This window comes from Symphalangus syndactylus, chromosome 18 (genome assembly GCF_028878055.3).
Source record: "Symphalangus syndactylus isolate Jambi chromosome 18, NHGRI_mSymSyn1-v2.1_pri, whole genome shotgun sequence".
In the NCBI taxonomy this organism is placed as follows: Eukaryota; Metazoa; Chordata; class Mammalia; order Primates; family Hylobatidae; genus Symphalangus; species Symphalangus syndactylus.
In genome coordinates, this window is record NC_072440.2 from 83,783,013 (window position 1) to 83,808,500 (window position 25,488).

General features: G+C 52.3%; 1 protein-coding gene across 1 annotated transcript; it reads right to left on the minus strand.

Moving 5' to 3' along the window:
* Positions 1–302: 302 nt before the first annotated feature.
* Positions 303–24,753, minus strand: FOSL2 (FOS like 2, AP-1 transcription factor subunit). Its single transcript, XM_055252526.2, has 4 exons — positions 23,782–24,753; positions 13,191–13,442; positions 8,726–8,833; positions 303–5,660 (listed from the first exon to the last, which is right to left on the minus strand). The coding sequence occupies exons 1-4, from the start codon at positions 23,881–23,883 to the stop codon at positions 5,142–5,144; spliced, it is 981 nt and encodes a 326-aa protein (XP_055108501.1). The 5' UTR covers positions 23,884–24,753; the 3' UTR covers positions 303–5,141.
* Between the last annotated feature and the right edge of the window lie 735 nt (positions 24,754–25,488).

Consider the following 25,488-nt stretch of genomic DNA (forward strand, 5'->3'; position numbering starts at 1 on the left):
CTGAGAATTAGGCCCTGAGAAGGAAACAGGATCAGGAGGGACTGGGAAGGGGTCAAAAGGGAAAAGAAGAATGAGATGGGGAGGTAGACATGCCCCGATGCCCTCCCAGAAGCCCGCCTCAGTTTTGCAGAAAGATGTTCTACGCAAGCAGAAAGAAGTTCCCAGCTCCCCCAGCCCCCCTGCCACCCCTACCAGCAGAAAAACCAACTTTACCCATGAGGGCCAAAGGTAGAGAGGAACGGAAGAAAAAGAGAAGAAAAAGGAGAGATGGGAAGACAGAATAAACCAACCATCGGAGGCTCTTCAATCTTAATTCATTTTATTCTACAAAATGCTACTCAACTGAAAGTGGAAATGCTAACCCCCCTCCCCCAAAAAAATCGCAAGGGAAAGAAGTTTTAATATGTTCTTTCTTCCATAGCAGCAAGCTTTTTCTAACAAGCTTTCTTTAGTGCAAATACTGTAGGCTTGTATTACATACAGTAAAACAACAAAACAACAACAACAACAAAAAACACCACCAGAAAGGCTTCCAAACAAAGCTACTCCTCAATTTTCAAAACTATACAAAGATTTTGAGCTTGCGGTTCTGCCTGGAAGGTCTATTTAGGAGACTCTCCAATGGGACCATTTCACCATTACTTTAAAAAAAAAAGTGCCCAGAAAGGTAATTAAATTCCCCATAGAGCCATATGAACCATATACAACTTGTTTGCCTCCAGAGTCTTACAGCTGACTTTACTCCACGTCATTAACATATCTCAAATACAGATGCACAAAGCTTATTTTCTACTATACACCAAAATACTATATATATACACATCTCCCACGGCAGAAAAGACACCCTGATACCCTACTCTTTATACAAAGTCAAATATTTTCTTCCTCAAAATCAAGTAAACACAAACTAAAATAAATGGAATAAACTTTTAATCATACAGAGAAAATAATTTTTGAGAATCAGGACAGGATCTTCCACTGTGTTCTCTTACAATGTAGATGTCTTGGCGACCACTGTCCCCAGAGGAATGAAAATCCACCTTTAAAAACAGAACCTTTTTATACAGTTTATACAGCACAAATCACAAATCACTTTAGAAACAAAAATGCGTTATCCTAAATTAAAAAAAAAAAAGGAAGCGAGAAGAGAGAGAGGAACGGAGTATTTTAATGCTATCAGTTTCTATTCAGGCTTGATACAACATAAAGAAGATGTAAACATTTAAAATAAATAATAAAATAAATGTCAATTTCTTCTCCCCCTCCCTTTCCCATAACCCTCTCAAAATTTGATCCAGCCCCTCCCGAACATGTCGTCAAGCATTGGATAAATTAAACCCCTTGGCTGATGTATGGCCAAAACACTAGAAGCATAAGAAGATGCCAGATTCATAGTGGGATGACTGGGTTTCCTTTTAAAAAGTTACAGGACACAGGCACGCCTGGAAATGTATACACACATGCGCACACACACAGCCCAACCTGATAAATAGTGAGATGCTGGCTTTTAAGATGAATGCCAAAACAACTCAACAAGCAGAAGGTAGCAAAGACCCCTTAAGTTTTTTAAAGAAAGTTCACACATCACATATCCTATTGGTCCCCAAATTCTCTCAGGACTTGGGTTACCCCTCTGACCATCTGAGGAGTGCACAGGAGCACATGGTGGGGTAGAAGGGGAAGTATGGAGTGGGAGAATATTATAGGGGATAAGTCCTTGAGAACAAACATCAGACTGAAGGCAATCTTACCTTGGATCTTGAAGACAGTCCTTCTCACCTCTAAGTGTTTCTGTTTATCCATTACTTAGGGGCCTCTTATAAAGAGATGTCCTCATCCCTTAGTCTCATCCTAACGCGGATCTATATAAAAGCGCCTAACACAGTGCCTGGCACATAGTAGGTGTATTCTTTTCCTTCCTAAAGGGAGCACAAAGATGTCCGATCAGGAAAGGAAATCGACCTGAAAGTTAAATGGCGAGATTGCATTTGCACTGTTGGTCCATCAAGGAAAAGAGAAAAAGTCCCAGTGCTCCAGACAATTCAACCACACTTGGAATCAAGTGAGAGCAGAGGGAGATTCCTCTCCCCAAAGCCTGAGAAAGAGAAGCAGCAGCCCCAGATGGCACTTGACTTTGAGATGCTTGTGTGACACACCTGGCCCCCAACACAGGCAGAATGATGTTTGACTTGGAAAACCTCCCCAGTGAATTCTCCGCTTGGAGCCGGCTCCAGCAATTTCCTAAGCCTCAGCCAGGATCTCCTCTCCTTCCTGTGCCAGCAGCTTCCCCATTCAACTGGCCAGGGAGAGGACTATTCGCAGAAAAGACTGGCCAGGAGGCCAAGAGGACAGTGTGTTTTACACCAGCTGATCAAAGTGCCTGCCCTGTGCCGTCCCAGAGCTGCCTGCAGCCCAATCGGAGTCCACACCTCCGAGCTGCCTCGCGAGTGGAGCCACGAGAAGCACGGAAGTTTCTAACCCAAACACAAAGGCAGCCCCAATGCAGCTGTTCCCATAGCTGGAGCCATGGAGGTGTCTGGTGATTTTGGAACAAGGATGTGTGTGTGTATGAGAGAGAGAACTTGGAGGGCAAGCCATAAGGAAGTAAAACTCAGGATATGCTCATGACTTAGGTGTGAATATTCAGTCTTCCCCAAATCAAATCACCTCTGACTTTGGGGAAGCTGAACAACCTCCTATGACAAAGCCTGGGTGTCTTCACAGGGAACGTAGCTCAGAGTCCTCTTACAGTCCTGTGTGTTGGCTGGACATTTGCCTTCTGCTGGTCCCAACACCAACACAGCTTGAAATCTGAACTGAAGGCAAGTTGTGCCTCAGGAATTTGTCCAGCCTGGCCACAAATCAGGCTGTGACCTGCACGGGGATCTTTGCTGCACAAAGTGGGGTATAAGGGGGCTTTTAGAAATAAAAGACAAGAAAGCAGCTTCATTTAAGAAATACCTATATGCACAAAAAAGAAAATAGCTCCCACCTGGCTACAAATACCACTTGAGATGATTACCCCTGTGAGAGCTGAGTGCACCCCAGTTTTCTTTGCCCATCTCCTGCTACTCCTGGCTCATTCTGCTGCTTGGATTCATCTCAAGCCAGAAACCCAACTGCCCAATCTTCTTAGAAGGGTCCTTCCCAGAGCCCCTGGGAAACCGGGAGGGCGGCATCACAGCCAAGGGATGCAGGAAATAACATTTTTAAAGTATCTTAAAATCCTTTTTCTTTGAAACTCTCCTTTCTGCATCACTTGTACATGTCACTTCCAGTCCCACTGGCCCATGTACTTTAAGCATACGGCTGTTCCACTCTGTGTGTCTAGTGCACAAAAGCAGGTCATGTTCATGAAATAACATGCGAGGGAACAGCTGTGTGAATGTGTCACTGCCTTCTCCACGGGGGATCTTAATTGATCTTTCAAACGAGGATACTGTGACCTCTAGAGCTGAATCTCCAGCAGCAGAGTCTTTGCAGAGCACAAGCCCCGCAGAGGCCGGTTCTGGCCAGGAGCTACTCCCTGGATTCCTGTCAAGGCCCTGCTGGACAAGAAACTCGGCAGGAGCCATACCCTGGGGAGAAAAGGCTCAGAGGGGTGGGCAGCAGGGACCCTGCTGAGCTGTGCTCCTGCTGGAGGTCAGGAAGACCCTTCCCCAACCCCGTGAAAGGGGGCAGCTCTCCTGCAGTAGGAAGCAAAACATCCTATCTCCAATTCCAGCAGCCAGAAAGATTCAACAGACAACCAGGAATGGCGCATGAGCCACAAGCCACAGCGACAGCTCAGGCCAGCTGCTCACAGCTTGCTTGCTGCCTGGGCCAGAAGAGCGCACTGGGGTGGGGACAGGGGAGTGTAAAAGAGAAAGCATTTGATCCAGCAGGTGGCAGATGATCACAGAGGGCAGGAAAGGCCCGGTGCCCTGTGGGTAAGTGAGCAGCCAGGACAGGCTGAGCGGGTGCTGGGGCAGCAGCTGCTGCAGACACCACTCCAGTGATGGCCTCCCGCCTCCCTCCCCTGCCTCTCCATCCTCAGCGAATGCTTCTTTGAGGCTTGGGGAGGGGCTGCCTGGCAGCAATCTGGGGAAGGTTCGGGCCCACGCTCATTAAATCTCTGTGGGTGGCGTCACCCTGAGAGCCAGGGTGGGGGAAAGGCGGAGCCCGACAGGGACTTGGAGTATAATGTGTGGCTCCTAGGGAGGGACGCCTCCCTGGTCTGGAGAGAAGGGTCCAGGGGCAGAATGGCAAGGCAGTAATTACAGGAGACGCCCTACTCAAGACACCAGGTGAAGGGAAGCTGGCTAGGACACCCGTGTGGCTTTGTTGGCATTATTCCTGGCCTGGTAATTAGGCGTTTGGCAAACCCAACCTGTGCCCCACTGTCTCACTCACACCCTGTCTTCTGGCCAAGTCGCTCCTCCAGAAGCTGTCTCCGAAGGTGGGCAGGAAGGGTCCTCTGAGCCTCCCAGTGATGGCAGCATCTCCTTGAGAGCTCAGGGAGCCCCGCTGGGAGTTCTGGAGATGGTGACTGGGAGGCGTCAGGGTAGGGAAGGCTCTGTATTGCACTTTGTCCCCTTCTGGACAAGTCAGCCCCAGCAGAAGAGTCACCTGCTGCCCCATCTCCAGAAATGAAGAGCTTTAATATTCAGACCACCCAGATGAAATGTCGTGGCAAATTCGATAAAAACCAAGAGGGAGTGAAACTGACGCTGGGGGAGGGAAGGGGCAAGTCGAGGGAAGGTGAAACCAAAAGGCACTGAGCATGCGTGGTGGGGCAGGGAAGGACACCATCACTCCAGAGACAGTATGGTAACAAAGGGACAGGAATGGTCCAGGCCAGCTTCAGGCTCTTCAGAAGCCAGAGAGATGTCCAAGTCTACCAAACCGAGTTCTCCAAGACTTTTCAAGAAATGGGATTTGCTTGCAAGATGAATGAGGGACGAGGTCCCATGGCTTCCAAGAGATCAACCCAAGTCTTCCAATACTCACTGCCAGGTCCCACCTGGGTCCCCCAGAGCCAGGAAGCTCCCTGGCAGGTCCCCCTCTTGCCCTCACGACCCTGGAACACTTGAAGGTGCTGGTCCCTGGGAAGGAGGAGCGAGCAGGACCCCGTCCGGAGCTGGGGAGGGAGGTGCGCTGGGTTACAGAGCCAGCAGAGTGGGGGAGTTCAAGGAGTCTGATGATTGGTCCCCGCTGCTACTGCTTCTGCGGTGAGCCTTGGAGCAGGACTCAGAGGGAGATGCAGGTGATTCCTGCTCCAGGACGCTAGGATAGGTGAAGACGAGGTTCGAGGTGCCCGGAGTGACAGCAGGTGTGGAGGTCACCACGATGGGGGTGTGCAGGGGCTCCTCGCCGTAGAAGCCCCCAGCAATGCTGATGGGCTTGATGACAGAGCGCTGGGCCTTGTCCAGCCCCGCCGACGAGGACGACGGGCTGTCCTCTTCCAGGGGCTCCTGTTTCACCACTACAGCGCCCACCGCGCCACCCCCGCTGCGCATGGGCTGTAGCCCAGGGGCTGGGGGCGATCGGCGCTCATCGGGGCTAATCTTGCACACTGGGCCGTGAGCCACCAACATGAACTCCAGCTTCTCCTTCTCCTTCTGCAGCTCAGCGATCTCCTTCTGCAGGCCTGACTTCTCCTCCTCCAGCTCCTCTGTCTCCTGCCACGGAAAGAGAGGGATGTGAGGGACAGCAACCTGCCAGGGACCAATCTAGGCAGGAAAGAGAAAACCAGTAATGTCCTCAGACACTGTGAGAGCAGAGGCTCACACACCTAACCACAGACCCCAATGGTCTGAGTCTCTCAGTCACCTGGAGGCTCAAGATTCCTTTCATTTCCAAAGAAGGAAAGTCAGCTTGGAGAGGGGGTAAGACAACGACTGCAGCTGCCATAACCCAGCACCTACTTTGTGCAGGGCACTGTGTTAAGCATTTCAGAGATGATCTCAGTCAATCTTCCAGGAGTTTTTAGAAGCAGATGTTATCATCACCCCATTTTGCAGATGAGGAAACTGAGGTTCAGAGGGGTTCTGTTAATTTTCCAAAGTCACCGAGCTAGCAGGTGGGGTAGCCCGGATTTGATTCCCAATGTATCTGACTCCAGGGTCTATGTGCTACTACTATGTTCTGTGGCCTTGGTGCCAGGACTGCCCCCTCGGTACCCCTGAGGAGTGAGTACTGCAGAGATCTGCATGGAGAAGGGGGCACAGAACACAGCTCTACCCACCTCTCTCCTTCTCTTACTCCCCAACCACATGCCAGCCCACCTGTGGATGGATAAACGCTAAGCCCTAGGCTGCTAGAGAGTGGAGACTTTGTCATGCATACTGCTGTATCCCTCACGCCTAGAACAGTGTCTGGCTTCTCAGAAGTGCTCAGCAAATCCCTGTGGGATTATCACAGCCTCTCCTCCCTTTTTTCGCTCCAATTTCCTTTTTTTTTTTTTTGAGATGGAGTCTCACTCTGTCTTACCCAGGCTGAAGTGCAGTGGCATGATCTTGGCTCACTGCAGCCTCTGCCTCCTGGGTTCAAGCTATTCTCCTGTCTCAGCCTCCTGAGTAGCTGAGACTACAGGCACCTGCCACCACACCCGGCTAATTTTGTATTTTTCGTAGAGATGGGGTTTCACCACATCGGCCAGGCTGGTCTTGAACTTCTGACCTCAGGTGATCCGCCCGCCTCAGCCTCCCAAAGTGCTGGGATTACAGGCATGAGCCACGGCGCCCGGCCTTTTGCTCCGACTTCTTAAGCACATATTTCAGGACTCCCAGAACCCTCAGAGAACATTTGGTTCAGCCACCATGCTTGACACAGAAGTAACGTGACAGCCTGAGAGGGCTTGTGAGGATGCCAGGATCACCCCACGAGGACCTCAGCCCCCTTCTTTCATCCCCAGCCAGAGAAGCAGAGGCAAGCAAGTGCATGTGGAGGGGCCGCTGTGGGAGGGGAAGAGGTGTGTGTCACCAGCCTCCTCCCCACGTTTTCCCTAACATGGATTCCTGTTCATCAGTGAGGACATACGGGCAAGGGCTTCATTCAGCAGAGTACAGCATATTCCGGAGTGAAAAACAGTTTCCGTCTGTCTCAAGGGTCTGACGAACGTCATGAGCTTCTGAGAGGCTTCCTGTGGAGGATGTGGCTCAGGGGCCTGGGTGGCTGGGTCAGAGGGCGGGGGAGGCGGGGGAGGCAGGGGAGTAGGGTGTGAGGCCTCTTGGAGGAGGGGAGGAAAGTAGAGGAGCCTCAGGGGGCAGGGCTATTCTGGGGCGGGTGGTGAGGAGCGCCACATGGGGCACAGCTCCTTGAAGTGCCAATCAGAGAAAGGTTAGTGGTGGGAGGGCCCGCTGAGGAAGTGGATTGTGGATCTGCCTCACCTGGGAATGAAGAATTCCCACTTATCCTCCCCGGCTCTAACACCTCCGAGGGACATTACTACAGGCATCACAGAATTCACGCAATTCAATTCATTCAACACCCCAGAGTGAGGGCTGCAGGACAGAGAAAGACAAGCCTAAGCGGGTGGATGGTACCTGGGAACATTAACTCAAGTGAGGGGATGGGCCAGGCGTGGTGGCTCACGCCTGTAATCCCAGCACTCTGGGAGGCCAAGGCAGGCAGATCACCCGAGGTCAGGAGTTCGAGACCAGCCTGGCCAACATGGTGAAACCCTGTCTCTACTAAAAATACAAAAATTACCCAGGCATGGTGGCAGGCACCTGTAATACCTGCTAGTTGGGAGGCTGAGGCAGGAGAATTGCTTGAACCCAAAAGGCAGAGGTTGCAGTGAGCTGAGATCATACCACTGCACTCCAGCCTGGGCAACAAGAGTGAAACTCCATCTCAAAAAAATTATAATACAAAAAAAAAGTGAGGGGATGTTTTCCAAAGCCCCATCCTGGGCAGTCACTGTGAGGACCACTGACAGAGTCTCTCTCATCTCCTCACTCTGAAAGCATTCCACTGGGGAGAGTCAACACTGGCTCGGGGCTTCCTCCACACAGCACACGGCCCTTCCTGCAGGGCTAGGCTCTGAAGGGAGTTACGTGACGTTGGTCAGGTCAAGCTTAACAGAGGGAAGGGCAGGGCTGTGGGTCCCCAGGTCTGGCAATTAGGCGGCACGGGAGAGTGACTCATAAGAGCAGCATGCAGTACCATGGCCACAGCTCTGAATTCATGATAGAGGTGGCGAACCCGCCTGCCCATAAAGGAAATGAGAAAACCCCAAGAAAATACAACCCGGCTGCCACGTGACCCATCTCCATCAAGACCTCTCCCTGGCCCAACCCAGAGTGCTTAGGCCAGGCTGGGCCACTCCTGGTGGCGGCAGGCATGGGAGCGGCTGGAACCTTGGGAAGCAGCCCTGGATGGGGCAGGTCTGGACCTGCCCTGGCTCCCACCCTCCACCATCCCTCACCCAGGAGCCCCCACAGTTCTGTGAGCAGAGAACACTCAGGTGCTGCGTAAAAAACGTGGCTAGCACCCCCACAGAAGGTTGTTCATTTCTTCCCTCTGGGCCCTGGCTGGTGCTAAACGCCACCTCCCTCCCTCTCCTTTTTCAGTCAACACAATGCTGACCCATGTGTCCAAAGGAAGGAAAGCTCTATCTCCACTGGCTCATCTGTAGGGCACTTGTGGGTAAGGAGACAGCTGTGGGAGAGAGGATCAGGACCCCCGGGGCTCTCACTCCAGCCCACCCAGAGGTGCTCCCACCCTACGCAGAGTTCCTCACCGCCTGCAGCTTCTCTGTCAGCTCCCGGCGTCGGTTCCGGCACTTGGCGGCAGCCAGCTTGTTCCTCTCCCGCCGGATGCGACGCTTCTCCTCCTCTTCAGGAGACAGCTAGAGGCCAAAGCCAAGGATCACGATTAGAACAGAGACAATGGTTCACAGCATTTTTTTAAAAACTGTATTTTAAGTAAGGCAAGAAGCCCTTCTGGAAATGTAGAAAGGAGCAGGAAGGGGAAGAGGAGCATGGCTGGACTCAGAGGCCCCAGAACATGTGGATCCCTGATGTCTGGCTGCCTGGGAGGGCTCTTTGAGCTGAATCTGCCCCGGAAGGTGATGTCCAAGTTTAAAGTCCATGTTTAAACAGGACAGCAATGGGTCAGAGATTCACCGGCCCAGGCATGATGGCAGCACCTGTCACATCAGCCCTGATTCAGTGCCCAGGCCAGAGAGAAGGAGCTAGGGATGCTTTTCCAAGCGTCCCCTCCTGCCAGCCAGGCGTGGCCCCACCCACTTAAGCAGCTTCTTCCAAACCCTGGCAAATTACTCCTCCCATCACTCTGCCTGCTCTGCAAGCCTCATTATCCCCATTTTGTTAAGTAGCTGGGCCTGGAGTCCTCACACAGGTAAGAACCACCCAGGGGGGAATGTTATGTTGCTGATGGGAGGGCCAAGAGTGCCACTCCACTCCCGATTTCCTCTGCCAATCCCAGGGTGCCAGCTGCTCACGGTTCAACCCCAGGTACTCCCCCACATGCCTGGTACAGTGCTAAGTTGGACAGGACATGCAAAAGGAAGAGGAGCCCCCGGCAGGTAAAATCCTGCTGCCCACCATATCCGTCCACTCAACAAGTGAGCACCTGGTTCCACGTGCAAGATGCAGTTCTAGGGGCTTGGGATTTATCTGCGAACCAAACAAAGGAAGATTCCCCTGCAAAGAGCTTAGGGTCTAGCTTCTTCCAGTGAGACAGTTAGGAACTTGTCACTCACACCAGAAAGCATGAACTCTGCTCTACTGAGCAGGGCAAATGCTCTGGTTCCACAGAGCCCTGCAGAGCTGTGACCCCAGTGCCTCTCTCAGGCAGAGGTGACACAAGGAGACGGCTGTGGGCCAAAGCAGAAAGCAACGCAAAGGGAAAGACCACCCATTCACAGTTATCAAACATTGACTGCACACCTACTAAGTGCCCGGTGCTACACTAGGAGCTTAGAAGATCTCAAGGGGAATAAGACCCGGGTCAGCTCTCACGAGACACCTGGGGGCAAAATCAAAGCTACTTTTGGAGGAGCAGGGAGAAGCTACCCCAAGGAGGGATACTGCCTGGACTTCAGGTCACCCCATGAAGGAAAGAGCCACTGTCCTGGCTGGGTCCGAGTCAGAGTCCCACAATGCTCCCTTTAGCCCTGGAGGTCTGTTGCTGTGATGTTTTGAACAGCAAAGAGAGGATAATCATCACGGCACCAGAGAGGACAATCCCATGCCTGTCACACAGAGAGGAGGCCACAGCCCGGCTGAGGTCACGAGGCCATTTGGCAAGGCCCTGAATACTTGCTGCTCCTAAACCTGTCTTGTCTTGAGCCCGGCAGAATTGCCAAGAAAGCCTTATGGCCCTGCTGCAGGCCTGGGTTTAGGGCTCACCACTGAAAGGGCCACCAGGGCTCCCCTTAAGGCCCAGGAAGCCCCCTAGATCCCTCGCTAATGAGGGGCAGAAAAGAAGGAGGCTGGCCTTGACCCACTTCAAGCCCTCCTTCCCCCTTGGCTGCTTCTGGACAACTTCTGGCCTCCTGACTGACCTAGAAGTCTCTCCCCTGACTGGTGAGGTGTGGGGCAACTTGTGGGAGCTGTCGACATAGGAAGTGTTCAGGGGTGGTGAGATCAACATGGTTCTAGCTTGAGTGTGTCAGCTGCACCACGTACCCACCCACAAGCCACACACACCCTCCACTCCCCACCTCCTCAGAGTCGCTGCTACAGGGCACAGGGGGAACCTCCCAAGCGGGCTCCATAGGAGGCCTATGAGGCACCAGGCCGGCTCCGGAGGCAGGCTCTTCCCTAGCAGGGAGGCTGGGGGAGGCTGGGGACGGCCGGAGTAAGCTTCACAGCAAAGCCCTGAGGGCTGGGAACTTGAACAGCCAAAGTTCTAGGCTGCCACTGCCCAGGCCTCCTCAAAGCTGCTGGGAGATGTGTGAATTCCCAACTGATGTGGGATAAAATGCTCCTTATTCTCTCCCTCCCTCTCAAAAAAGGAAGGAAACTCTCCAGACAGATTGTATGAGGCACGCCTAGGTGGTGTGGTGGGAAAACCACAGGGCTAAAGGTCAGGAGAAGTGGGTTCCAGTGCTGGCTCTGCTACTAATTCACTGTGAGACTCTAACAGGGCCCTTCGCCTTTCTGGGTCTCCGTTTCCTTGTCTATAAAATGGGTATAAAGGGAAAATGAGAAAAGATGGTCTCCAAAGTCCCTTCTAGATATAAACTTCTAAATTTAGGTGAGGTAGGCCCAGAAGAGAACGGAGAGCGTGGCTGGGCGCGGTGGCTCACGCCTGTAATCCCAACACTTTGAGAAGCTGAAGCGGGCGGATCACCTGAGGTCAGGAGTTCGAGACCAGCCTGGCCAACATGGCAAAATCCCATCTCTACTAAAAGTACAAAAAAAATTAGCAAGGCATGGTGGTGCATGCCTGTAATCCCAGCTACTTAGGAGGCTGAGGCAGGAGAATTGCTTGAACCGGGGAGGCAGAGGAGGTTGCAGTGAGCCAAGATCGTGCCACTGCACTCTAGCCTGGGCGACAGAGCAGGACTCCATTTCAAAAAAAAAAAAAGCGAATGGAGAGCATCCAGCACATCCTCAGGCTTTGTGGTCCTGCTAGCCCCAAAGAGTCCCTGGCAAGCCTGGCTGTCACTCAGGATCACTTATATCCCAGAAGAGTCCAGCTCATCAGTGAGTATAAGGCTTTGCACCTTGGATTCCGTGAAGGAAGCATATTTATAAAGGTCATTATAAGCATGGCTACTGCAATATTTACAACTGCAATTACAGAAAGCAACTGTGAGGAGGATACTGGCCACTTGCTCCAGCAGCAGAGGCCCAACATGCAGCTGTGAATCCATTACCGTGTCTAGCAGACACACCTCCCCAAGTGGCTCTGCACCATGGTTCCGCCATTAACAGAACAAACCAACAAGTAGTGGACACAAGACTCAGCTTTGTCCTTGGAGGAGCAGAGCTCCTGAGAAAGCTTCCAGTTTCTTGGTGTGGTGATCCCTGTAATTCCAAGTATCCTGGGGTCTGGATCTACCCTGACCCACTGGGAACCATGTTTGAAAGGTCCATATATTGGAACATTGTGGCCCTGGGGATCACAGAGTGAAGATGGACAGTGGTTGAAATGAGGAAGGGTTCCAAGGCTGTCACTGGAATAGTTTCCCAGGATAACAATTCATTTGAAAAAGGGATTCCACTGCTAAAGTATTTTTCCCTTCCCTGGGCTCAGGGTGGCATAGCCTTGGAGGAAGAATACTGCATAGGGGGTCCAGGGAACTGGGATCTAGCCCAGACTTCCCCACTCACTGGCCGAGTGGCCACACACAGGTATGTCTGGCCCTTGCTTGTATCATCTGACGTGGGGGAGAGATGGGGCTCTCTGAGGCTTTATCCCATTCTTTCTGGAATTATGCATGATTCTGATTTCCCTTCCCAAGACCAGGGGACTTGGCCCTGCCCTGGCTCACTGCTGATCCAGGCAATGAGCCTCTTGAGTACTAGGTAGGTGCTGCCTAAATAGCAGAGCCCCCTTCCCCATTTTCTGGCTTCCCTCCCCAGCCAAGTTAATTCTTTCTCAAAGCTGAGCCCCTTGAAGAGAAAAGGGCTGATGTCTGGCCTCCCCTGCCTCATCCTCCTGTCTGTTCATGCCGCTGAACAGACTCCTAAGGCCCCAGAGTTACTGCACCGCTGGAACATGCATTCCAGGCCCTTGAAATGGGCTCCTGCTCAGAGTTGGAGGCCTAGAACACTGAGGAGGAATGGCAAGTCGTGGGCAGTACCAACCCAGAGCTTGACCCCGTAGGTCTGCTGGGTGCCTGGCCTGCACTAGACCCTGGGAGACAGCTAAGGGCTAATCCTAAAAAGCTCACAGCCAGGGTTCATTGGCTGCTTGTCCCATGGCCCTTTTGCCAAGGATCAGAGAAGGATCCTGCTGTGGGCAGGTCGTAATGGTCCTTCCCATCTGTAGCCAAGTCCTGGCTTGCAGGGACCATGATCCCCATTTTGTGGTAAGATGACAGAGCCAGCCTGAGTCTTGGCTCTCCAGCTCGGCCTCCAGTGAGGGGGATGACGTGCTCTTCAACCCCTAGCTCCCTTGTCTCCCCTGCTCTCAGAGCATTAACCCTACTAGTCTGCAGAAAAACGTTCTGTGTTTCTGGGGCTCTGAAAGTCACTGACGTGGCTCTTTCCCACTGGTCTGAGCTGTACCTGCTCATCTCTCCTCCTGCGGCCCACGGTGGTGCCAATGGTCTTGATCACGCCGGGTCTTGGGAGGGCCATGTGTCCAGGGACAGAGGCCAGGCCCGGCAGGGGGCTGTAGGGGTGTGAGCGAGGGTACGGGTTGGACATGGAGGTGATCACTGTGGGCTGCACCATCCACTGCAGGTCCTGGCTGGTTGTGATGGCGTTGATGGTGGGGATGAAGGCACTGCCTGAGCCAGGCATATCTACCCGGAATTTCTGAAATGAGGAAAAAAAGATACAAATGAGCCAATACATACTAAGCTGAACAGGATACTTAATAATAATTGAACAGAGCTGAGGCAAAAACCAGCACAGAGCAGGGTCAGTGTTTGGAGGGCAAGGTCAGGATCCCAGGTGGGCCTGAACAAGTCCTGTGCATCCAAGACTCAAGGCGGGAATCTTAACTATGCCTGGGGCTTCACATCGGATCTGCTCCCTGACTGGGGTCCTGAGAACTCCATCCCCAGGTGGCTCAGTGAGGATACTGTGATATTCCAAATGACTTCCAAGATAGACGTGGTCCCCAGCACTCACACTCGGCAGGCCCTCTTGGCAGCTCTCCAGGATACACATCTGCAGGATGTGGCACCTGGGTCTCTTAAGCCTCTGAGTCGCCTGCCAACTGTTTCTCAGGGTACCGGCTCAGGACACCTTGAAGGGATTTGCACACCAGTAGCTTTGGACCAACAAAGATCAGCAAGGGAGCATACTGTGTCTGCCTTTGTCACTTTCCAAAGAGGTTCAGGACAGAGCTATGACTCCATCAGGGCACAGCCAGGTCCATGAAAAGATGTCCTCTAACCCATGAGACTAACAAGTAGTGGCATTTGCAGCCAGACATCCCTTGCTGTCCTTGTCCCTCCTCCCTTCCCATCATCAGCATCTTGCTTGGGGCAGACCGGCTGAGTGTGTCTCTCTACCCAGCTACATAGGCATTGATCTATGTTCACAGATGTTTCTGTGGGAAACTCTGGTGCTGCTAGTGCAGTTTTCTCCCCGCTTCTTAATTTATGCCCAGACCACGTTGCAGAGCTCTCTGGAACATGCTGCAGGAAGCATTCTATTTAAAATATAAGATGATGACCGAGTATAGAAACTAAAATGGGCTGTGCTCCTTAGCAGCTGGTCTTGACCTTTCTCCAAGGCAGCTACTGGAAACTGGAAGAAGCGGGAAGGAGAGAAGAGCTCCCTACTTCCAGCTTTTCAGAGGCAAGTTCCCCTAATGGAACCTGGGTGAACCTTCATCTTCCGATGACTCCTGTGTCCACATAAAGCTTCTCCAAGTAGTTTCTTCCCCACTTAAAAACTGGGTGAGATGATGACAATCGCTAACACTTCCTGGGCACTTACTAAATGTCAGACACCATGTCTTACCTAGATTATCTCACCAATTCTCCCTCTGAGTGAAGAACGACCATTAGCTCCATCTTAGGGACAGAAATTCAGGCTTAGTGAGATTACGTAACTTATCCAAGGCCACATTGCTAATAAGCAGCGGGGTCAGGATTCAAACCCAGTCCAGCCCGACAAAGAGGCCAGAGCCCCTGAACACAGTGGTAGACAAGCTCCTTTGCCATTGCTTCTTTCTTCCTCAAAATCCAGCCCTAAGTGCTGGTTATCCACCCCCCACTGCCCTCAGACAGAGTGTCAGGTCATCCCCGATAGACCTCCCCTCTCACCAAGAAGGTCCCACAGGTCTATCTGGCCCCGAATGGAACCCCACTATCATTAGCATGGATGCTGTAGAACCCTCCCTATACTGGTCCAATCAGACTAACTGGGATAGAAGTATTCGCAGCAATGGAAGCTGGCACCACCATTGTCTTTGCCTTGTCACAACATCAGGGTTCCTGCTGTGTAAATAACGCATAGAGTACCTCACTACAGCTGACAGAGCTGGAGACCCCTTCTTGCTCAATTCCCTGCTATCTGCCTGACCCCAGTCTGTATGGTGGAATGGCTGCCTCACCTCCCAGACCACCTCTGGGGCCCAGGCCAAGGGCTTCAGTGAAGAGAGCTGCCAGCACAATGGATTCTGGGATTCTGGAGGAAAGTTACCCAGTGCAATGGATTCTGGGGTTCGGGAGGAGAGCTGCCTAAAGCAATTGGTTCTAGGATTCTGGAGGAAAGTTACCCAGTGCAATGCATTCTGGGATTCGGGAGGAGAGCTACCTAGAGCAATGGGTTCTGGGATTCTGGAGGAAAGTTACCCAGTGCAATGCATTCTGGGATTCGGGAGGAGAGCTGCACAGAGCAATGAGTTCTGGGATTCTGGAGGAAAGTTACTCAGTGCAATGCATTCTGAGATTCAAGAGGAGAGCTGCACAGAACAATGGGTTCTGGGATTCTGGAGGAAAGTCACCGGTGCAATGCATTCTGGGATTCAGGAGGAGAGCTGCCTAGAGCAATGGGTTCTGGGATTCTAGAGGAAAGTTACCCAGCGCAATGCATTCTGGGATTCTAGAGGACAGCTGCCTAGAGCAATGGGTTCCAGGATTCTGGAGAAAAGTTACCTAGTACAATGGATTCTGGGATCCCATGAAGAGAGCTGCCCAGGGTGATAGATTCTGAGTTGCATTTCTGAAGGCAAAGAAAAGTGGGCTTTTTATCAGGCGCTGACTGAAAAGCAGCAGGTGTGTGCATGTGAAAGAGGGAAGAGTGCAGTGAACAGGAAAGCATCCAAGTGGGAAATGATCTTCAAGGAGGAAAAATGGCCAATTGGGGCTGGGCTGTGAGTAGGCAGAGTCGTGAGAACAGCAGGCATCGCTGAGTGTGTGTAGAAGCACCAAGTCCCAGACAGCTATTTTTTTCCTGAGCTGCTGGATGGGAGGGGCGGGGAGTCAGCCCTGCACTCAGGGTCAGGAGGCATGGGGTTGAGGCCTGGCTTAGCCACTGAGTGCCTTGCCCTGGGCTCAAGGACTCAATTCCACGGATGTAAAGGGGAATACTCATCAAACTCACTGCACTGTCATGAGGATTAAATAAGTAGCTACTTGTAATCACAGGCTATAAAAGCACGCCAGTGGTTCTCAACCCTGGCTACGCATTAGAATATTCCAAGGAGCTTGTAAAAAACATACTAATGTCAGAGCCTCGCCATTAGACCTCTAAAATAATTGGTTTGGGGCAGGGCTCTGATAAGCCTTTTTTTTTTTTTTTTTTAACTCCCAAGGAGATTCTGTTGTGCAGCCAGGGTTGAGAAACATTGCTCCAAACCAATGGAAGGTCACCATCACCACCACCATCATCATTAGATGTGCCTGTGTACTCTGCACAGGAGGCTCCGGGGAGAAGTGCCAGCTTCCCACTCCTGGGAAGCACCCAACTTTTAAATTCCATTTCTCTCCCCAAGCCAGGTTCTGGGTTTGAAATGCACCTGAGGCATTCAGCACAATGGTTTGATATGACCCCCTCCTCCACGGGGAAGCTGTCAGCTTTCCTTTTAGGAAAGCACCTAAGAAAGTCACTTCTCATTCCAACAAATAAAAGTGCTCCCGCTTTAGGCTTGGGGAACCCAGCAGAAAATCTGAAGCAAAGCTGAGGGACAAAGACCCCTTCAGAATAAGTGGATGCCTATTAGCCCCTCTGAGGCCCTCCGGTCCACCCGCTCTGGAGGGCAGGTCCGTGGTGTGTGCTCCCCGGTATACATCAGCCAGATTCCTCGCAGCAATGGCTTGGTCTAGACAAAACAAGACAGCAATAAAAACCAGCCAGGAGGTAATGACTGCCTCTGAAACGCATGTACACCTTGTTTCAGACAGGAGGCAAAGCCATCTGGATAATACACTGGCTCTAAACTGCAAGGAAAACAATGTCCCATCCCCAGAGGGGCCCGGGGCTCTGATAAAGAAGGCTTTTGACTCCAAGAGGAGCCTCTCTGGGAGACACACAAAAGTTTCAATTAGATCTGGCAGATGGGTCTTGTCTCAACTCCCAACATGCTATTCAGAAACGTGTTATTCAGAAACGTGTTATTCAGAAACGTGTTATTCAGACACTGGGGTAGGAGAGAAGAGGTGAAGTTAGGAGTTTGTGCTCCCAGAAGTTAGCCTAGCATTCTTCTATGCCAATAGACCCGAGAATAAGCCAAATGTCACACTGGAGATAAATCGTGGTTCTCTATGGATGAGTGAACACTAAACACAAACCAAGATAGAGCTGCTCAGCTGGGGGCTACAGGGCAGTTTCAGACCTGCTGCAGTGCCAGGAGTGTGCTGGGAGTGATGGGATCAGGAGAGGTAACCTAAAACCTCACTCGGCCGCCTGGGGCTGTGTCGCCAACTTGTCCTCCTCCAGGACACTTTGAAGATGCTGGATGCCTATGTAGCATTCCAGCCTGGCAAAGCCCCCATTATTTCACTGTGTCACCCTGTCAAATGCAGGGTGGGCAAGAATGCCTATAAAAGGATATAGTGGTCCCCATCCACCTCCTAGAGCAGAGTTTAGCAAACTTTTGCTCTGAAGAGTCAGACAGCAAATATTTTAGGCTTGGTGGGCTATACGGTCTTGGCTGCAACTCAATTCTGCCACTGCAGTGCGAAAGCAGCCCTAGATAACATGTAAACAAATAGGCACGACTGTGCCACTGAATTTTATTTAGAAAAATACTCAGGCCATAGTTTGCCAACCGCTGTCCCAGAGGTTCATTCTCATCTCCCATGCTCAGGCTGGAGGGAAACGAATACAGAAGAAATAAGAAAGCAAAAAGTCAGAACTGAGATGTTCCTCCAACCCAGGTAGCCGAGGAGATGGGCTCTCACTCATCAGCTTGAACCTCCAGACCCTGAGCCGACGTTCAAACCCTTACAAGCCTTGTGGTCTTTGGGCATGGAAACTCCCATCACCCTGCTGTACCCTGTTGCTAGGGTGCCACGGGGCTGCTTAGGAAGGATGCGTGTGCTGCTTCCACTGCCAATGAGAAAGACAGCCGAAAACACGGACCCTCTAGGGCCACCAAACCTCAGCAGGTCAGAGAAGTTCCCCCCACAACAGTTGCTGATTTGGGAAAACTGCCTCCTGAGACTCTACTGGAGCCTTGGCTTCAGCTATGAACCCATGGCTTTTTGCTGACAGGTATTGGAACTAGGGTTTGGGCCCCTACAGGCCCGGATGGGGCCGAGGGCTTATCCCAGAGACTCGTGAGCGGACAGAACTGGTATGTGAGATGGAAGTCAGGGTTGGGGTTCTTGGCCCAGCCCCTTGGCCAGGCAATTCTCCATCAGATAGATTTTTGTCTGGGTTATCAAGCATTCAAGCCATGAAGCCCTGTGGACTCTGTAACCTGCCTTGCCAGGCAAGCAGGTACGATTGAGTGTAACTAGGAAGGGACTGGGTTCTTTCCCTTTAAGAATCCTTTCTTTAGATTCTCAGGATGGAAAAGGGACAATTCCAACATCCTAGAAGATTGGCTCCCGAGAACAGAAAAGGATAAGGGCACAATCTGTCTCATACTTCCCATCACATCCCCACTGAGGTCCAGTTTAACGCAAATACTCTGTATTTTTACTGAACCTGGGATGTTCCCCAAAGCCTTCCATAAGGAATGTAACCAGTCTTCACAGGTTCTGCATTGAACATCACTTTGACCTCTGACCTTTCATTCCTCTCTGAAGAAATACCACTATGTCACAATGGAAACTGTTGCTAATAAGTTGTGATTTCCCAAAGCGTTACAGTTTATAAACGCTCTCTTAGGTGACTCGCCTCCCTTTAGCCTCCACGCTTTCCTGGGTTCCCTTGAAAGAGTTACTCTATCCTCCTCCACCTGGCTGCCTGCCAGGGGGAAGAGAAGCAGGGAAGGAAAGAAACAGAAAGAGAAGGCCTTAGCCCTCGTCCAGGTTCCCCAGCTGCTTCCCTGCCAGGGCCCTTTTGGCCAGAAGCGCCACTCCAAAGCACTGGGGAATTCACTCCACTATTCTGTAGGCCCCTTTGGAGCCCCCACAGCTCCCCGGCGGCTCTGTACTCCATGGGAATGACATGTCCTCTCATCCTCCCTTAAAGCCACAGGAAGGTGAGCCTAGGAAAGTCTCACTGCCACGGGACAGGGCCGAGAGACCAGGTGGGCCACGAGAAATCTTATACCTTCCCTCTCTGGCCCAGGGAGCGGAGAAGGGATAGAATTACCAGATGGGGTTTGGAACAGATATATTTGCCTCAGTCAGGGCAGCTGCTGTCATTTTGAAATACTGTGGCCACCAAAAGACACCACATACAACATAGATGAGACATATCCACAAAGTAATGATGCTATTTTTTTCTTTGTTTCAACAAATAGACCAGAACGTTCGTCTCCTTCTCACAACCAGTATCTTTATTCTATCTAACAAGTGAGAAAAAAAAATCCAAGTTATTGACGGCAAAGGTGCCTGCTTTGGTGTCCTTTGTCGTGGGCGTGCTCTCCCAGGTAGACTTTAGAGGCCTGCAGGACACGGGGTCACACCCTACTTTGGACTCAGCCTGATCATCCAGACTTCTATGTCAAACTCGGCTCCAAAGAGGCTTTTGGTAATTTCCAAATATCAAATTCACCCTTCAAAGGACAAAGATTTGTTAGCAGGGAGGATTTTCAAAAGAATACACTGAAAGCAACTGCAAAAGAGGGGGTACTGCAAAACCTTTCTGAGTCTAAGCATAGCCGCAGCATTCAGACAAGCATTTAGTCTCCTCAAGGAAAAAACAAGGAAGGGGATGACAGTGATTTGGATGAATAAGTTCTGCTGTGTTTGTATTAAGATAGAGAAGAAAAAAAACAAGTCTCCCAATTTTACCCTCACCTTGAATAATAAGACAGGCAGAAGCAGAAATAGGTAGTGGAAATGCACTCAGCGTTTTGGATAGGAAAATTCAAATGCCATTCAGACAATACATGACTGCTATTTCACCCCATTCCCTTTGATGAAAAAGTGAAGCTGACTTCCACCATCAAGAATCAGCGGAACAGACAAATTCTTGGGATAACATTTTGTTTGATCCTAATCTACAACATCTGTAAGATCAAGGGGAAAAAAAAAAAAGCACCCAGACCCTTAATCTATGCCTCCCACATTCCCACCAACTGAACAAGCCCCCTCCTAGTATAAGCACATAGGAAAACATGCCTTTGGAACTTGAAAAAACTGGAAGGCACCCTAATGAACAGACAGACATCAAAATAGGAAAAGAAAAAAGCACTCCTTTTTTTTTTTTTATTATACTTTAAGTTCTAGGGTTACTTGTGCACAACGAAAAAGCCCTCCTTTTTTAACCAGGTTTTATTTAGAACAAAACAAAAAAGAAACTCAAAGTCAAGTAGTTCCTAGTTAACCATGGTTAAATATGTGGCATTTATTTGTCCCTCATTAAAAAGAAAAAGCATCCTAAGAATTCCAAACTCACCAATTTAACACTCTCTGGGACTGGAAAAATACATTCCCAAGATAGTTTTCCCAAAAATTTCCCGTAGAGGGCACTAGAGAGGTATGATTGAGGCTGGCTTGGGAATCACAGTCATTTCTGGTAAAACTTCTTTGATGTGAGGAATGTCCCAGTCTGGTACAGTTGGCAAAAGTTCACTCTGGGGAATTTTGTGTGTGTGTGTGTGTGTGTGTGTGTGTGTGTGTGTGTGTCTTGGGAAGGGGTGGTTGAGGAAGAAGAGTGCTAGTCTGGTATTCCTCAACTCCAAAAAGGAAATACTGCCCTTGATTTATTTTCACAAGTTATCTGAGAAACAAATAGCAGCCTTGGAAAAGTTCTAGGTCTTGTTTTTGTTTTGTTTTTTCATTAAAAGGGGGCCCAGCTGATGAAAACAAGTTATGAAATGAGCTATGTTTGTGTAACTGGCTGGATTGCGTAATGCTCAGGCCCTGAAACCGTAATAGCCAAGCAGCCAGGCAGGGCATATATCTGGGAGATGTTTTCCTAGGAAAGTTAGGAGAGAAAAAACAACAGCAAAAAGAAAAATCCAAGAAGGGGAGGTGTGTGCAACGGTTACTGACAAAACAAAATCACCAATGACCAACTTTTGAGATTAAAACTATAACTGGAACAGGAAATATTTTTCATGCCTCAAGTTCCTGCCATATATAAGAACAGAGACTGTAACAAAGACTAGTCTGCTCCCCCCACCCCAAAGTCACTGGAGCTCATGGCCATGTGTTAAGATCCAGCTTCATGAAGCTAGAGGGGACGAGAAAGCTCTGGGTTGAAGAACTAGCAACAAACTGATCAGGAATATTGGTCCCCCAAAAGAGAGACCTGAAAAAAATAAAATTCACTTCCCCAAAGAAAAACCAGAGAACTGTCTCACATGGATCGGTCCACTGAGATGCCATAAAAGAGAAAGGCCCAGCCACTAACTGCCGGGAAAGTCTTCCAGTAAAGGAAGCTGAGAGAAATAAAGTGATTACAGGTTTTATCTGGTATGTAGTAAAGTTACCTTGAGCCCAAGATCGGGCAAGGTCATAGAACAGACTTGTAAAGGAACAAAAGCCTCTGAGGTCAGTCCTTAGGACCACAGAACAATTTTGTTCACAGTTGGAGCAATGACAGAAAAATCCACCCCGTTCCTCCTCGTCCCCCACCCAACCACCACCACACCAAGGAGCGGACAGGCCAAGAAACTTGTCTCAAGTGGCATTACCTTGCCAATCTCTCCGGTCTGAAAGGCGCCTCACACACTGCCGGGCCGAATGGGCAGGCGTCTATGTGAGAACCCCGTGCACTGGTTATTGCTAATTGCAAAATCCTCATGTGTTACAGCATGCTAGGAATTAGCCAACAGATGCTTTTTGCTTCGGTAATGAGGCCCTATTACACTCTGCTGGACTGAGTTCTCTTCCTTCTTCCTAGCACTGGTTTCCTGTCTGATTTTCTTCCAAAACCGGGAATTGCCTCCGCTCACATCCTGGGCTTAAAGCCCTAGTGACACAGATTATTCAGTTGGGGCACTGATGTCCGGTCTGACTTCCCTCCAGGCCCCAGGGTCTATGCTAAACCAGGCAGTGAGATTGTAAAACTCCAATGATCACTGCCAAAGACACATTAGGGAAAAGAACAGAGAAGAAATCAAAAGATCCCTTCCTGATTTCAGGGAGGAGGAGACAGACAGGCGTTTGGGGTTTGTTGAACGGGAGAGGGAGGGAGTGGGTACAGACTTCAACCTATTCCCTCATGATGTTTACACTCAATACAAACCACTAGCGGGGCTGGGAAGCAAACATAATCAACAACTTTTCGGATTTTAAACTCATCACCTTGGTGCTCATTACGAAGGGTGCATTGACTGCACCCTCAATGAACAGACTAGGCTGTCTCCACTGTGGGTGCTTATAGGAGCACCATGGGAGGCAGAGGGAAGACAGAAAAGCCATTTTGGGGACTCACCAGGTATAGGAAATCACTTTGGAACAAGGGACCCGCCATCAGATCCAAAAGAGAGCCATGTTCCAAAATTCTTTCCAGCTGAGTCCACCCCTCCCTGGAAGCCCACCCCAGCCCCTTCTAGAGGCCAAGGCCACCGCCTTATGGAGCATCCCTTGCTGCAGCCAACTGTGCTAGACTCCACAGATGCTGACCACGGTGGGCTTCATGTTGTATTGGGCCTGCGTTAACCCAGCTCTCTCTCGAGACAGAGCGGGTGGGGGAGCTGCAGCAGAGGGCAGGCACGCCATCAGCACCCCCCGCCAACAGCACCTTCCTGGTATTTATAAACACAGAGATCACACGCACAATCCCTCCAGTGCAAACCAGTCCGGCTGCTTTAGAAACAAGTTGTCTTCTGCTTCCAGAACCACCCAGGAGCCTGCGTGATGTCTCTTCCCCCACCCGACCCCCTCTTCTCTCTGCCGGTCTCCTTGCTCCAGGTACCCCCAGACCCTCAAGGTGCTCCTTCGTTCCTGGGGGGCAGTGCAGCCTCCTGTCCCTGACCCTTACAGAAGACAGGTGGGCGGGCAGGCAGGCAGGCAGGGGGCACACAGGCGGCATGAGCCAACCAAGGCTGGCTTCTTCCTTCCTGACCTTCGCACCTGATTCCCAGAGCGGCAGCCCTCGCCCTCGCTCCAGATTACCTGAAGGAGTCCAACCATGTTTCTGGGTCCCCAACCCCTTTCAGAAAGGAGCTAAGACTGACGGAGAACGGGGAGGAGAGAGAGAAGGCTTTCCTGAAGAAATAGGGTCCCAGGATGTCGAGAGGTGCCAGTGGGTGCAAAGATTTTCTTGTCTGTCCACCACCCAGAGAGAAGACGCGGGGCGGGGGTGGAGGGGGGGGACACTGGGGAGGAGGAGTGGTTCTTGGAGGGAGGTAACAGGCTCCTGGTAGGGGGCCTACAATTCCAGGAGTTTATCTGGGTAAAATATAATGTGGGAGGAAAAGGGCATGTTGCCTCTTCAAGCCCACTCCCCAATCCCCTAGTTTAAAAGGGGGTGGGGGAGAAGGGGAGGACGAAAATCCAGAACTTACAACGGTGGCCCGTAGGTATTTTCTCGCCAAGAAAAGGAAAAGAAAGCAAAAGAGGCCGTGGCGGCGAGAGGAGGGCAGGGGTCCGCCCGCGCCGCCAGGTGCACCGGGGCCCGCACCTACCTGCTGGCCGCCGCCGCCGCTGGAGTAGGACTCGGCGTGCGCAGGAGAGCCGCTGCTGCCCCGGGACGAGGTGTCAAAGTTCCCGGGATAATCCTGGTACATGATCCGCGGTGGGGGCCGGAGAGGAAACAGGGTGTTTTTCTTCCCCCGCCCTCGCCGCGGCCGCGCACCGGCTGCTGCGCGCTCGTTCGTCCGCCGGCCGCGCCGCGGGCTCCGGGCTTCGCTCCTGGGTTTCTCCCCCACCGCGGCGGGCGAGGACAGGGAGGCAGCGACACCTCAGGAACAGCGTCCCCCGAGCGTCTCTTACAGCACTTCTTTCCGGCTCTGCGAGCGCCGCGGGACCAGTTGTCCACCCGATCCCTCCCTCTAAAAAGTCGGCGCGTCTCTCGGTCCCTCCCCTGCGCGCGCCCTCCCGCCCCCGCGCGCAGCCGGAGCTCAGCGGGGACCCACGGTCCAATCAAAAATTGGAAATTAAAAAAGACTAGGAGCCCAGCGAACCTGGCCTGCCAGCCCCGGGGACCCCCGATTTCAGACAGGGCCAAAAAGGCGGAAAGAAAAGCTGTCCGCTGGGAGAAACTTCTGTTTCTTCCTTTTAGAAAAGGAGGCGGATGATAAACTTCCCGTGGCCGACTCGCCGCCGGAGTTTCGGGGCGGCTCGGATACTTCACTAGGAGAAGGCGGCGTGCGCCCGTCCCGCGGCCTCGAGCGCGCCAGGGGGACAGCGGCTCGTAGGGCTCAAGTAGAGCTGGCGCTGAGAGGGACGCGGCTCCGCTCCCCGCTCCGGCGCCCAGACCTGCACCCCTTCCCCGGCGCCCGCTCCCGGACGGGCCTGCCTCGCCCGGCCGCGCCTCTCCCTCTCCCTCTCTCTCCCTCTTTCTGTCCCCGCCGAGCGCCGCTCGTTCGCTCGCTCGCTCGCTCGCTGGTTCGCTCGGAGCCCTAGCGCTCTGCCCGAGATGAGTCACTACAATGGCACGAGTTCAACTCACACTCTTTATTCTCCAGCCCTGTACCATGTGGATTCACTCACGTCAACCCCAGACTCCACCTTGCAGGGAGGAGCGCACGAGGAGGCGGGGGGAGGAGGCCGCGGAGGAGGAAGAGACGCGGGAGGGGAGGAGGCGGGCGCAGCTCTCCCCTCCCAGCGCCGGCTCCCGGCCGCGCTGACGCCAACCGCGCACCCCGCGCGAAGAAGCCAGGCGGTGGCCCGGGCGGGAGCGGGCTGCACGCACGGTTCGGGGGCGCCGAGGCAGCCCCGGCCCTCCCCAGTCCCCCTCTCACCCCCCGGGCCCAGCGCCCTTGGTCTGTTCCATTGGCGCACGTTGCCAAAGATGGTCATTTGCGTTAGAGGACGCGAGTGCGGGTTTCCTCGCTTTCGGGTGACGTGGAGGGAGAGGGATTCCCTCGCCCGCTCCCGAGTGCGCTGCGGCCTCTCCCCGCCCTGGGAAGGGGCGCGGGGCGGGGCCCCGAGAGCGGCCGCGCGGGTCTCGGCTCCGGATTTTAGAAAATAATCACAGCCCTGACGGCGTGACGGGCGGTTCGGCGCGGCGCCACCGGGAGGCCGGGAGCCGGGCGCACAGAGCCGCTCGCAGGGAGGGCGCGGCCGCGCGCGGTCGTAGGCGCCCTCCGCGGCGCCGCGGAGTGCAGCGGGCGCCCCGGGCGCGCAGGGTGCCCGCGCCGCCCTGCGGCCGGGTCTTGGCGAGGCGCGGC

What these genes read in the sequence shown, in the direction of transcription:
- FOSL2 (XM_055252526.2), bottom strand. Translation starts at nt 23,883, where the DNA reads ATGTACCAGGATTATCCCGGGAACTTTGACACCTCGTCCCGGGGCAGC. An exon ending in GCGGCGGCGGCGGCCAGCAG is followed by an intron (nt 13,443 to 23,781) that starts GTAGGTGCGGGC and finishes TCCTCATTTCAG; the next exon opens with AAATTCCGGGTAGATATGCC. An exon ending in TGACAGAGAAGCTGCAGGCG is followed by an intron (nt 5,661 to 8,725) that starts GTGAGGAACTCT and finishes TTTCCGTGGCAG; the next exon opens with GAGACAGAGGAGCTGGAGGA.